Source organism: Chrysochloris asiatica, unplaced genomic scaffold (assembly GCF_000296735.1).
Source record: "Chrysochloris asiatica unplaced genomic scaffold, ChrAsi1.0 scaffold00004, whole genome shotgun sequence".
Classification (NCBI taxonomy): domain Eukaryota; kingdom Metazoa; phylum Chordata; class Mammalia; order Afrosoricida; family Chrysochloridae; genus Chrysochloris; species Chrysochloris asiatica.
Window position 1 is genome coordinate 3,783,145 of NW_006408522.1, and position 14,467 is coordinate 3,797,611.

General features: G+C 39.8%; 1 protein-coding gene across 1 annotated transcript in view; it reads left to right on the forward strand.

Annotated features, from left to right (window-relative positions):
• The window catches only part of PDCD7 (programmed cell death 7), a gene marked incomplete at its 5' end in the record, with an annotated part of 16,704 nt that extends 10,675 nt beyond the window's left edge, over window positions 1-6,029 (forward strand). Inside the window, 3 exons of the mRNA XM_006831845.1 lie at window positions 3,372-3,608; window positions 4,746-4,833; window positions 5,906-6,029. Of these exons, the coding sequence (XP_006831908.1) occupies window positions 3,372-3,608; window positions 4,746-4,833; window positions 5,906-6,029 (449 nt within the window). The remainder of the gene's footprint in view (window positions 1-3,371; window positions 3,609-4,745; window positions 4,834-5,905) is intronic.
• Between the last annotated feature and the right edge of the window lie 8,438 nt (window positions 6,030-14,467).

Genomic DNA, 14,467 nt, shown 5'->3' on the forward strand with positions numbered 1-14,467 from the left:
AGATGCACAAGAATACCCTAACTTGCAGATAGTACCCATTTGACCTAGCCTCGATGGCTTGATAATCAAAACTCGACTAGAGAAAGATAAAAAACAAACAGTTTTTGATATTGCTACAATTTGACATATACTCATTGAAGTAGTAGCTCAAAATACCAACAGACGGAAGGAGTCTTGACATCAAGTATCAATGCTATCCCCTCTGGATACAGGGTAGATAGGGATGGACAACTTAGACATTGGCTACCTAAAATGAGGGGGTGATAAAGGCACAAAGTGACTGGGTTACAAGGTTTCAAGGGGGCGATTAGTTTAATAGTGTGGTGGGTAAAAAGAGTTCCCACAGAATAGTTTTCATCTTATCTAAATGGGTCTGGTGAAAAGAGATGGGGATAAGATTCTTAAGATTCAATAGTGAGTAATTGTTACCATAAAAGTTTGGTAACAAAAACAGGGGAGTAGTTAATCTTACAATGCAGAAACAGAAGACCCTAGGACCATCAAGGGAGAAGAGAGTACAAGCAGAATGCGGGACCCGATCCCAAGAAGCAGTGACACCAGAGATAGAGGCAGAGATGGGGCCATGGAGAGAGGGAGCAGCTGAGGCCTCTGAATTCATGGAATTTAGAGGGACTGAGAGCTGGCGGCCAGAAGGCAGGCTTGCAGAATGTGCCCTTGGTGGTTTACATTATTATACATGCCTGAGTGGTTTGTTTGTTTTAAAGAGCTTAAATGAATACTCTAAACTCATGGTACACAGAGGGGATTATTATCAATATAATGAACCAAAGTATATGATTTGTTAAATGTAAAACTGATGATCTGCTTTGTAAACTTTCACTCAATTCACAATAAAAGCTTTAAAAAAAAAAAACTGACTTTATGGCATATAACCACCACCCCTCCATGATTGTATAGGTCAAGTTCATCAAATTGTAACAATTTACCCTCGTTTCCTTTATCAAAAACAGTTTGGTTCTTTTGTTGTTGTTGTTTTTGTTGTTTTTTATTGTCCTCTAGTTGAGTTCTGATTATCAAGCCATCAAGACTAGGTCATTTGGGTGCTATCTGCAACTTTGGGTATTCTTGTGCACCTCCTCTCACTCCTTATCAGCTGATGCTCTAGCCCTCTGTGGCTGTGTCCTTGTCCATAGGCTCAGGTGTCTCCAAGTCTCACCACACTTTGGACCAACCAGCCCTTCCTCTTCTCTTCTCTCATCTCCAGGTCAGCGGGAGTCTGTGGAATGTAGTTGAACTCAGCCTGTTTCTTCATTGCTGCCTTTCCCCCTCATCCACTCACCAGTAGACCAATGTGGTTGTCAGCCAGTTTACATGCCTGTTCATGTGTTCCCTTTGAGTTTCAGTCTTAGAGTAGGGCTATTCCTGAAGGAACTTGATTGCTTGCTTTGATGGCTTCCCGGCAAACAGCTTGCTTATTCTTGTAGTAGAGTCATACAGCCACTTTTGTTTTGGGTTTTTCCTGATGATCGTTCTTTGAAGATGTATCTTCTGTCGCGCTAGCTGTTCCAGACTGGTCTGCTTGTCCTTTCTAGTGGGAATGTCCCACCTCAGAAGGTTTTGGATGGGGCTCAGGATTCCACCTAAGGTCCTATACACTGCAAAGGCTCCGTAGGAGGCTTATTTCACTGGGCAAATTCTAGAACCCCCTTTAGGTATTCCAGTCAGTTATAGGCTGAAGACGGGCTCACAAGCTTTCTGTAATCATGTTTCCCAACATTCCTTTCTGTCCAACTCAGGTGTCCATTTTACAATAGTAGTCAAGGGAAATCAATATACAAAAGACAGTCAAGCATTTTAGTATTATTTCCCTTCTTCAAAGTATGCCTAAATCCCTGTATCACAGAGCCCTGTTCTTCCAAGGTTGAGCATGCATCACTGTTTACCTCTGTCCCACTTAGCCCATGCAAACCTAAGTGCTCTTGTCTACCTTGTTCTTCCACCCCCACCACTTTTTCTTTAGTTCTTTCAGCACTTCTCTATGTTCAAGAGCAAGTTTCAGAGTCTCTTCTGACATCCATTTTGGTCTTTTCTTTCCTGTTGTTTGTTTTTTTGTGTTGTTTTTTTTTTTTTTTTAAGTGACCTTTTGCTTTCTACATGTGTGATGTTCTTGACATCACCCCACAACTCCTCTGGTCGTCAGTGTTTAGGGCATAAAATCTGGTTTTGAGATGGCCTCTGAAATCAGATGGGATATACTCCAGGTCATATTTTGGCTCTTAGGGGATCATTTTCATTTCCTTAGCTTCAGTAATTTGAGCAATTGATGATTTGTTCCACAGTTGTCCCTGGCCCTAATTTAACTGGAGATGTTGAGCTTCTCCATTATCTCTTTTCACAGATGTAGTCTATTTGATTCCTGTGTATTCCATCTGGTGAGGTCTACATGTATAGTTGCTGTTTTTGTTATTTTAACAAGGTATTGCAATAAATAAGTCATTGGTCTTACCAAATTAAGATTTCCAATGTTGTTTCTATCACCAAGACCATATTTTTCAACTACTGATCTTCCCTCTTTATTTGCAGCTTTCACATTCCAATCAGTAGTAATTGTCAGTGTATCTTGATTGTGTGTTTGATCAATTTCAGACTGAAGAAATTGGTCAAATTCTTTGATTTCTTCATTACTGGCTTTAGTGGTTGGTGTGTAAATTTTAATAATAGTCATATTAACTGGTCTTCCTTGTAGACATAGGGGGTGTTACTGTATTATAGACAACATTGTACGTCAAGACAGATCTTGAAATGGCCTTTGATGATGAATCTGACACCATTTTCCTCTTCAATTTGTCAGTCCTACTATAGAAAACCTCATGATTAACCAATTCAAAATGGCCAGTAACAGCCCATTTCAGCTCACTAATCCTAGGATATCAATCTTTTTGTTATCAGAAATTTCATTTTTGACAACTTTCAATTTTCCTGGACTCATACAATCCACGTTCCAATTAATGGATGTTCTTCTCATTTCAGCAAATGAAGGTCCTGAAACCTTTGTTCCATTTACATCATTAAGGTCACCTAACTTTTAGGAGGTAATTCTTTGCCAGTCGTATTTTGAGTGCTTCCCAACTTGAGGAGCTCATCTTTCAGCTCAGTCTTCCAGTGCTGTTCATAAGGTTTTCAGGGTCTTCCTCTCCTTCTTCCCAGTCTGTCTAAGTCTGGAGCTCCACTGAAACCTGTCCACCATGGGTGACCCTGCTGGTATTTAAAATACCAGTGGCATAGCTTTCAGAATCACAGCACCACACAAACCACCACTGTATGACAAACTGACAGACAAATGAAACAGACTTAATTTGGGGGCATAATATAATTGTGTCTAAGATGTCATTTTGGGTTTCTTTGCACAGGGGTCTGTCCTCCAGCCTCAGCAGATGAGACTTTTGAGCATCATCTGCAGCGCCTAAGAAAACTCATAAAAAAGCGTTCTGAACTGTATGAAGCTGAAGAGAGAGCCCTTCGAGTTATGCTGGAAGGAGAGCAAGAGGAAGAGAGGAAAAGAGAATTGGAAAAAAAACAAAGAAAAGAAAAGGAGAAAATTTTACTTCAGAAGCGTGAAAATGAATCCAAGTTGTTTGGGGATCCAGGTAAGTTCCTCTGTAACCAGTGGAGAAAAGGAAAATGCTAAGTTGACTCTTCTCCACTTCATCTAATGGTGATAAAATGGATGATCTCAGCTCATTTAAGGGTGGTTATTCTGTCAGGTGCTGTCCAGTCAATTTTAGACTCATAGCCACTTCATATGACAGAGTAGAACTGCCTCATGGGGCTTTTTTTATTATTATTATTGTAATCTTTGTTGGGTCTATTCTGCCTTGGGTAGATTTGACCCATCAGTTGTTTGGTTAGCAGCCCTCATGGCTCATTAAGCTAAGAGGTGGGTGGGTGGGTTGGGAGGGGGGTTGGTGATACTAAGTGCAGTTGAGTTGATTCTGACTCAGCAATCCTCTATAGGATTTCCAAGGAGTGGCTAATGGGTTTGAACCACTGAATTTGTGGTTAACAGTCCAGTGTTTATTCTACAGTGCCACAAGACCCTCTAAGCGAAGGGGTTGGGGTTGGTTAATTGTGGTGGTTGTGTGCCTTTGAGTCTGTTCCACCTCATAGTGACCCTGTATAGGGTTTCTGAGGCTGTAAATCTTCACAAGAGCAGAAACCCTCATTTTCCTCCTGTGGAGCATCTGAAAGATTCGAACACCTGACCTTATGGTTTGAAGCCCAGCTTGTAATCCACTATGCTACCTGGTTTTCTAGAGTCCTGGTGTGGTGCTGTGGGTTAATGCGTCAGACTGCAAAGCCGTTTGAACTGCAAGGTCGGTGATTCAAGCTCACCAGCTGCTCCTCGAAAACCCTTTACAGGGTTGCTATGGGTCGGAACTGACTTGACAGCACTTCACAGCAACAACAACAACCTGGGCTTCTAAACTAAGAGGGGTTGTTATTGTTGCTAAGTGTTGTTGAGTCAGTTCCACCTCATAGCAGCCCTGTATAGGGTTTCCAGGGAGTGGCTGGTGAGCTTAAACTGCCAGCCTTATGATTCAGACCAACTTTGCAGTTCAGTGCTTTAACCCACAATGCCATAGTAGGCAACAAATGATACACTCAGGATTCACTATATCGTGGAAATCCTGGGTAAAGATGACTCACATGTGTTCATTTTGTCACATGCCTTAAATACACTCTAGGTATTGTATACTGATATGGTATTGTGCCTCTCGTTTCAGATGAGTTCCCACTTGCTCACCTCCTACAGCCTTTCCGACAGTATTACCTCCAAGCTGAACACTCACTGCCAGCGCTCATCCAAATAAGGTAAAAGGGGCAGACTCTCCAGTGTGCTGCCTTCCCTTAGGAGCAAGAGTAGTTGATTTGCTCCTTACATTGTTGAGGTCTATTTCTGTATCTTTTGTTAAAGTTCTTAATGATCTCTATAATGTTTCCAGTGCTCAGGAATGCCATATACATCTTGTTTAATTCTCATTAATCCTTAAGAAGTTTATGGTGGTGTCTGTTTTTTAAACAGATGAGGAAATGGAAACACAGGATGTGACTGGCTTTTTTGTATTATCCCATGCTAGAGCTGTTAGATTAGCTTGAAGCATTGGCTTCCTTTTCCTAATTCTCTTCTCTGTTCTAAACAGACCAAGGAAAAGAAACCCATCCCTGTACTGTTGCCTGTAGACACTATTTAAGACCCATATTGACTTCTGTGCTCTTAGAGGTCAAAGCCATGAAAACTAACAACAAGGGGAACTTCAGTCTCATCTTAATTTGCAGTTACTAATGAGCTGGGACAAGTTTTCAGCTCTTTGGGTTTCACTCTCATCATCTGTAAGATGACGGTAGAGGGTTGGAATGGTGATCTTCAAAACTTTAGTATCATCTGTCTCAAATACATTCTTTTGAGAAATCAAGATGCAAAGCAGAATGAATGGTTCTCCAGGTAGTTTAAATCTGTGTTAACTGAAAACACACTGGTGTTTCTAGACTCCCCCAAAAGCATATGCTGGGGTCTAAGAATCTTCAAAGCATGGTTTGAAAATCACAAAACAAAGTGATCTCTGATATCCCTTCTAAAGCTCTAATGATAATCTGGGATTCTTATGACAGAATATTCTGGGAAAACTGCATCTCTGGTTTATATACAAGTCTTAGCTTTTAAACGTAGTACGCATATTCATTATTTGATTACCCATTAGGTTATAGATTCTAATTTTTAGAGTTTTTCTCCCCTTTAAGTGTACATTTAAGAAGTACAATCAAGTTCTATAATGGATAAGTACATTTGTTGAAACTGAGACCTAAAAATAGAATATTTAGTTGTTGACTATCTTGCTTAGAATTAAACAGAAATAAGCAGATGTTCTACAATGTTCTTCTTAAGGCATGATTGGGATCAGTACCTGGTGCCATCTGATCATCCCAAAGGCAACTCCGTTCCCCAAGGATGGGTCCTTCCTCCGCTCCCCAGCAACGACATCTGGGCAACCGCCATTAAACTACATTAGTAAAGATTGTTCAGAAGTGTGGTCCAGCTGTTACACTTGCCAGCTTTAAATGTTAGAGATGCTGCTATCTTGTGTTGGTGACTAAACCAGAACGTCTGACCTCTGTATGGCATTGCCTTACCCTGAAATTCTGTCTCCCTTCTGTGCTTGGTGCTGGCCGGAGATGTCTCTTAAGCCAGGAGATTGTTACGGTTCTTCAGGAAAGAACCTAGGTCATCTGAGGTTAGCTAGTCACATGGGCAGTGGCTTTAGTTCACCACATTTGCCCCTGTTTTGAGGGGCTTGCCCCAGAGTGATTTATTAATTATCTCTTAACTTCCTTGTTTTGGTAATGGGTAAGTACTCAAATGTGAGGAGGCTTCAGACTGTTAGTGGAAAAATGGAATTTAAAGATACTGGGATTTTTTCACTAACATTTCAAAATATACTCAATACTGGTGTGTGCTGGATACATTTGGCTGCTCTTCCACAATAGTGAGTGTTGAAGACAAAGCCGGATGCACAATCTCCCTGCCTTTCTACCTAAAGAGCCCTTATAACTTCTGGGAAGAAAGCTTAAATAGGCTCTTTATCTTCAGTTGTGCCGAGCCCACTTCTAGTACAGCTTTGGAGGCTGCTGGTAAGAAAGATAGTATTTAGCTCCAGGAGGGGCTGCAAAGACCAGGGCCTGGTTTGGTAGTCATGTTGAGAACTTAGAAATTGAAGAGCAACAGTATCCAAATGCTGGCTGCATTTTCCCCATGTTGTTGTTGTTGTTAAAGTACAGTGGAATCGGTTCCAACTCATAGTGACCCTGCACAGGGTTTCCGAGGCTGTAAATCTTTATGGGAGCAGAAAGCCTCATCTTTCTCCTGTGGAACCGCTGATAGTTTTGAACTGCTGACCTTGTGGTTGGCAGCCCAACTCGTAACCACTATGCTACCAGAGATCCTTTTGCCCCCTGTTAGAAGGACTCTAATGAAAGAACATGTTTTTGAAATTTCTGGTGACCTAGTTAATCAGAACCACTAAGGATAGAAATTTTCCCAATAGGAGTGGGACTTAAGAGGAGCTGGTATAGCTGTGGAATTTTGTTAGCGACTCAGGCCTCCCAAAAGTATTTATGTAGTCAAAGCTAGAGAGAAATTGGATAAAATATAATAAAATATATTTCTTATGTTCATGAATAAATCCTATGACTAAAGATGATCAATCATAGAAAATGTTCAGGGTTTTTTGTTTTATTTTGTCTTGTTTTCTTTTTTTAAACCATTTATTGTATTATTTATATTTCTAAAAGTGAAATAAATGTCATTTTTATTTTTTAGTTTGAGACTTTCTTCCTGATTTGTTGCCTCCAGAATCAGTAAACACAGAATTTATGTTGACAAAACACATTTTCTCTCCAAAATTCAAATTTATTGAATAGACATTTGCTATAGGAAGATGAATCTTGAGAACCAAACTTTGTCAGAAAAATTCAACTTGGATAATTCAGAAAGGACACAAACCTGTTTGCCCCGGCTTCTGTTGTTTACTTTGCATTGTTTAATTTATACATGATGTATTACAGAGTTAACACATGAGGTTCGAGGACCAGGACTCCCTTTCCAAAGTCTATGTCTCAGCTCATAAACTGTAAAATTCTATGTGATTAGCCTCATATCACCCCACAGCTCAATGTGCCTTTTTGTTACAAATCTACCGTTTGCTCTGATGAGATGCAAGAAGAGTAAAAATCAAAATTGAATTGTACAATGTTTGTTTGGTGTCCAGACACTAAACAATGCTTGTTTGCCACCAGAACATGTCTGTATTGATGGGAGATGAAGAGATGGTAAAGCAGGGATTCAGGGGGGATAAACTCAGGCTGAAGAATTCAAGGATTGGAAAGCATTTAATCCCCCAGTGAAAAAGAATAGACTCTTTTCCTTTCATCTGACCTTTGCAAGGTTTTAATTAAGTGAGTGTTGCTTTTATTTTTCGCTTGGTAATTTTCTTCCTGGTTTATTGCCTGTGTTTAGCAGTAGGCATAGGTCCTCTATAATTTTAGAAAGACTGTACTTTTGGGAATATGAACAATCCCAATGTAATCTTGGCCCACAGCCTTATTTTTTTTTTTTCTTAAAGAAAGAATTCAAACATATTCTGGAGTAAAGAATAGTATAATGATTTCTCATGTACCCATCACCTGGTTTCAAATAATTACCAACTCATGGCCAATCAATCCTGTTTCATTATCACCACTCATCCTAAATTATTTTGAAGCAAATCCCAGACATTATATTTCTTCATTCATAAATATTTCATTATCTACAACTTTAAAAAACTTAAACTCTTAAATTTGAATCATCATGCCATTATCACACCTCAAGGAATTAGTCATAATATCATCAAAGTTCAGTCAATGTTGGAATTTCCCTATCTCAAAAATGACATTTTGGTTCAAATCAGGATCTAAATATAATCTGTACATTGTTGTTTGGTGCTAATATTGGACCTAGCTCCATGAATTCATTGGGGTTATAAAATGGTGATAATTCTGTCATTCTTCATTTATTAGCTGGACTATTTCTAAAGAGAAACTTTCCTCAGTGATTTGGTTACTCTGGTATTTAATTTTATAGGAAAGACAAGGGATAAATATTTAATTCCCTTTGTTTACTACTTTTCAAAATAATGAACTGGTTCTCTAGCATCTTCCAAAGGTGGCCAATGAGTATTTACATGTCATTATCATTAGTCTTTAAGTGACATTATGAACCTCAATCTAAACATATTTGTGTTTTAACCCATTTTTATCTTTATTGATTGTCTCACTGTGGGCCAGTGGGAGCCTCTTTGCTTTGGTTCCTGATTCCTTTTGGTGAAAATCCCACTATTCTAGAATCAGTCATTTCTCCAATGGGCTCTGGTTCCTCTACCATGAAGAAAAGTGTAGAGACTGCCATCTTTGTGAAATGGGTGTTCACTGTTACTGGATTAGTCATTATGTCTTGTTCTTTTCAGTCAATAGAACTGGTAACTGTAGTTCTGCTGAGCCTTCAGCCGTTTTGTAAATAATATCCTTTTTGCACCTCTACCTACATTTTCTATATATTGAACATGAATTAATGAAAACAGAAGAATAAAATTCAAAGAATAACTGGAAAGTTACCAGTTATCTGTTGGTTCATCATTCCCTGTATGTAAGAATATTATATTCCCAATAGAGAAGACTCTGGACTTGGGAGAAGCTGTAACAGAGCATTTATTTTCACGAAATTAGGTAAAGACAGGGACGATGAGGAAACTGAAACAAAGATGTTAAATACTAGACGTGTTCGATCTGAGTGGCTGAGTTTATGACATCGGAGGATTTGCTGCTACACGCCAGCTAACTGAATCACTCTACTCTAAAGCCATTCATGTTCTTATGTCCGTGTGACCTGTGGGTTATCAAGAAGCTTCACTGGGATTACACCATCTGTTGTAGTCTTTTACTTCTACATGTTGTATCCATAGGGAAAGTAGCTTGAGAATTACAAGGTGAGTACAGAAGTATTTCCATTCCATTCAAATAAGTGTAATATGTATAGAAGAAGTGTGAATTCTACCAAGTATTAGTAATGATATACTTTAGGGACTAGAGATGATACCTTTTTCAACTAAATTGTTACTAGTATTTTTAGTGCTTAGAACCAGTACACTATTCCTAGATGAGAAGCTATTTACTTTTACCCGCCATATGCACAGTAGTACCAGACCTGCCACCCATGAAGAATTGATTTCCAATGCAATTAATTCTAACTTTTAGAGTAAACTGGACTTACCAAAGATTGAGGTCTTTGAGGCAGTTTGATGTTAAAGAATGTAAGTATATAGAGCAATAGATACTTTTTTTAACTTTATTAATTCACACTTGCCAAAATCTGTACACCAGATGTGAACTGTGTTCTTTGGAAAATGATTTTTATTTACCAGTTGCCAGGTACTGTGTTAGGGGCTGGAGACATAAAAAGGAACAGAACAGACAAGTTTCCTGCCTTGCCTTCTGAGATAGTTGTGGTGATAGTGGTGGTGGTGTGCTGTGCAGTCAGTTCCAATTCATAGTGACCATGTATAGGGTTGCTGAGACTAAATCTTTACAGGAGCAGAAAGCCTCATCTTTCTCCCGCAGAACAGCTGGTAGTTTTGACCTTGAGGTTAACAGCCCGACTCATAACCACTATGCTACCAGAGATCCTTATTAGTCCACAGTTCTTGTTGTTAAGTACCGTGGAGTCGGTTCCAACCCATAGCACAGGATTTCCGAGGTGTAAATCTGTACAGGAGCAGAAAACCTCATCTTTCTCCCACGGAACAGCTGGTAGTTTTGAACTGCTAACCCCGATTTGTAACCACGACGCTACCAGAGTACCTTAGTAGAGAAGCTTAATGATTAGAGTTAAAATTGTGATAAATATTTCCAGAAAAGTATTTACTAATGGATTTATATTTTTCGTTATTTAAATATTTATTAAGGGCTTGTTAAAGTCCAGATAATTTTCTAGGTACAAAGACTAGAATGTTGAGCAAAATACTAATAAACTCTAACCTCATAGAGAATACACATTATAAGGGAAATAGATCCAATAATAATAAATGTGCTGCATTTGAAGGAGGTATATGTCTATGAAATTATGAATTAGGACTTTTGTTTTCTGTAATACATTTAGGTGAAATCATAGTAAATATCAGTATATCATATTCATGGTTGTTAAGCGCCATCAAGTCAGTCCTGATTCATAGCAACACTATAGGGCTTCTATGGAGTGACTGGTGGCTTTGAACCACCAACATTACAGTTAACTGTCTAGTGCTTATCCTAAAGTGCCACACCAGGACTCTGGGTAGCATATAACAAGTGTAAAGTTGACCATTTTTTAGTTTCTATGAAGCGTAGTAGATAATGAGCTGGGTTATTAATTAACTGTAAGGTCCATAGATTGAATCTACCAGTCACTCCATGAGAGTAAAATGAAGTTCTCTGCTCCCGTAAATATATACGGCCTTGCTGTGAGTTGGAAACTACTTGATGGCACTTAACAGCAATAACTTATGTGTATGCTAGGCTGTGGTAACCCTGGTGGCCCAGTGGTTAAGTGCTTGATTGCTAACCAAAAGCTCAGTGATTAGAACTCAGCAGCTCTGCAGGAGAAAGATGTAGCAATCTGCTTCTGTAAAGACTGACAGCTCTGGAAACCCTCGGGCAGTTCTCCTCTGTCCTGTAGGCTCACTCTGAATTGGAAAAGACTTGATAACAATGGAGTTGGGATTTCGTAGTTGGCAAAGTCAAATATATTTCATACTATAGTCACAGTAAAAAGAAAAATCTTGAAAGCCTCTATACTAGGAGGACCTAACCAAATTTGATCATAATTTTTCAACTGAGCTCTGGATGCCTGAATTTGAACGGTGTTCTTTGGAACAGCTGTTAACCAGTTTGGGGGAGGAGGGAAGGAAACCATTACAAGTGCCTGGTATAGCATGTTCAAAGGCCCTGTGATGGGCCAAGGAAACCATAGCAATTCAAGGTCAGTATGACTAAAGTCCGTGTGGCACTGTAGGATAAGCACTCGATCACAAGTTCGGTTTCAACTGCAAGGTTGGTGATTCAGACTCACCAGCCATGCCTCAGAAACTCTATACATGGTTGCTATGGGTCAGAATCGACTTGACGGCACTTATCAACATGGCTAAGTCATCTGTGAAAGAAAATTGGAAGACAACTACCTAGTCAAGCAACTGGAAGAGATCCATATTCCTGACCATTCCAAAGAAAAGTGATCCAACAGAATGTGAAAATTATCAAACATCATTAATACTACATACAAATCAAATTATGCTAATGAGAATTAAAAAACAGTTGCAGTAGTACATGTACAGAGAACTACCAGAAATTCAAGCTGGATTCAGAAGAGGACATGGAATAAGGGATATCATTGCTAATATCAGATGGATTTTGGCTGAAAGCAGAGAATACCAGAAAGAGGTTTATTTCTGTTTTATTGACTGTGCAAAGCCATTCGATGATAAATTATGTATAGTATTAGGAAGAATAGGAATTACAGGACACTTACTATGTTCACTGGAACTGTATGGTTCGAACAGAATAAGGGGTTACTACATGAGACAGGGAATCCTGGAGGAGCAGGAGCAGTTTGAGGGAGGGGAGTTGACTTCAGATATGTTGAATCTGAGGCCCCCTTGAAACATTCTGGGAGAGATGTCTTGTGGGCAATTGTGTTTGTAAATTTGATTTCAGGAAATAATTGGAAAATCTCCTTTGTGAGTCTTTGGTGCATAGATAATTGAAGTTGTAGGCAAGGATGAAGTCATTTAGAGTACGGTGGTGGTGGTGAAGTTTTGCCTAGTCAGTTCCCACTCATAGCGACCCTGTATAAGGTTTCCAAGGAGCAGCTGGTGGGTTTGAACTGCCAACATTGTGGTTCACAGCCTGCTGATCCTATAGTTTTCCACCAGGAGTCTACCACACCATTGTTGTTAAGTTGGTTCTGACTCATAGCGACCCTCTATAGGGTTTCCAAGGAATGACTGGTGAGTTTGAACCACCAACCTTGTAGTTTAAACCGACCTTAAGGTTGAGTGCCATACAGCTTTAAAAAGCAATACTAATGTCACTGCCTGGACCCTACTCTAGACCATTACCACAACTCCCCCCGCATATTCCTTGTGCATGCCCACTCCCCATCCTCAGATGTAGCCAAATGGGCTTGCTGTGTGGTGTTTGAGAGGCCTTCACACACAGTCTGTCCTCCACCCCTCCGACCCCCCACCCTCAGAACCCATCAGATGTCTTCATCACATAATGAAGTCTGCACTCAGCCTGGACTTAAGGTCCTTCCCAGGTCTATTGCACTCTACCCTTCAATCTTAATGCAGACTGCTTTCCATCTACTTGGGTAAAATAACGTGTTTCCTGGCAACATGCCCTGCAATTCCCTGTCTCTGCTCCCTTGCTCAAATCTGTTTCTTCTCTGTGGTCTTGCTCTTCACCTCATCCTTTCCTTGCTCACAGACTGTTCTCCCATTCTCCAGGGCTCAGATCAAGACATCTGTTTCCTGAATCTTCCCCAGCCCCCACTAAGGTGTAGAATACTCTCCTTCCTCTGGAGAATGTCATTCCTTAATATATGTACCTCCCATTTTGTATTTAGCAGAAGTGACCCTCAAAATATGGTTTATCTAGGTCATGTCTTACTTGTAACCCTTCCTTGCCATTCTTCAAAGACTTTCCTGTGTCCTCTACAACACCCTCTTCAAAAGATCTCTGTAAAAACCAGCTGATGGGCCAGATAACGGACTGATTACTCTGGGACCTGCCTGATCCTGTGTATTAGCGACAACCCAAAAAGCCACCTCTTAATGTGTTGCCAGAAGCCTTTTGAGTCTTATATACTGTAAGCCACTGACTGGCAAGTGTGGGCAGAGAAGGGAGAAGAAAGAAATGAGAGAATTAAGAGATTTGCCCACCTGGTCTCATTTGACCTCTTGCACTCAGATGACCTCTCATGAGGAACAATATGCTCTCAATGTGGGGCTGGAGATGACCCCATGGTTCCTGGCAGCAAGGCTTTGCATCTTTCTGGCAGGGATGACTGTGTTGAGCCAGAGACATTCTCGGTGCAGACTCTCTAGTAAACCCTGACCATATGCAAAATGCCAGACTACAGTCAGGAGCCTAGATTTCAGGCTTCTTGTATTTTATAGGCAGCCATGAGCTTGAATGAGTTTTTCATTCTCAGATTTCAACTTTAGTAGATACCTCTGACTAACACTAGTTGACTTTTTCTCCACAGTGCTTGTCATTCATGTTCCACAGACTCATCAGTACTTGATATGGTCAGCCTTTTCTCATCCATTCGTGTGTATGTGTGTGTGTGCATGGATTGGTTGCTCATTGTTTTATTTTGCATTCCTATGATAATGAATGGGCTGAACAACATATTTATTGATCATTTGTATATTCTCTTTTGTGAAGTGCTTGTTCAAATCTCTTGCTTATATTTCCATTTGGTCATTTTTCATATTGCTTTGTAGAAGTTCTTTTCCAGATATATGAGGGTACTTCAAAAGTTCATGGAAAAATGGAATGGAAAGATAATGAAATTTTTCCATGAACTTTTTGAAACACCCTCATGTGTATTGCAAATATCTTCTCCCATCTCTGATTTGTTTCTTACTCACTTAATGGTGTCTTAGGAGTCCTGGTGTGACACTGAAGATAAAAATCAAACTGCTAATCAAAAGGTTGGTCGTTCAAACCCACTGGTCGTTCCTTGGAAACCTTATGCAGGGTTGCTATGAGTCAGGACGGATTCAATGACACTCAGCAATAACACTGGTATCTGTGATGAATGGAAGTTCTTAATTTTAATGTAATCCAATTTATCAGTCATTTCCTTTATGATTACTCC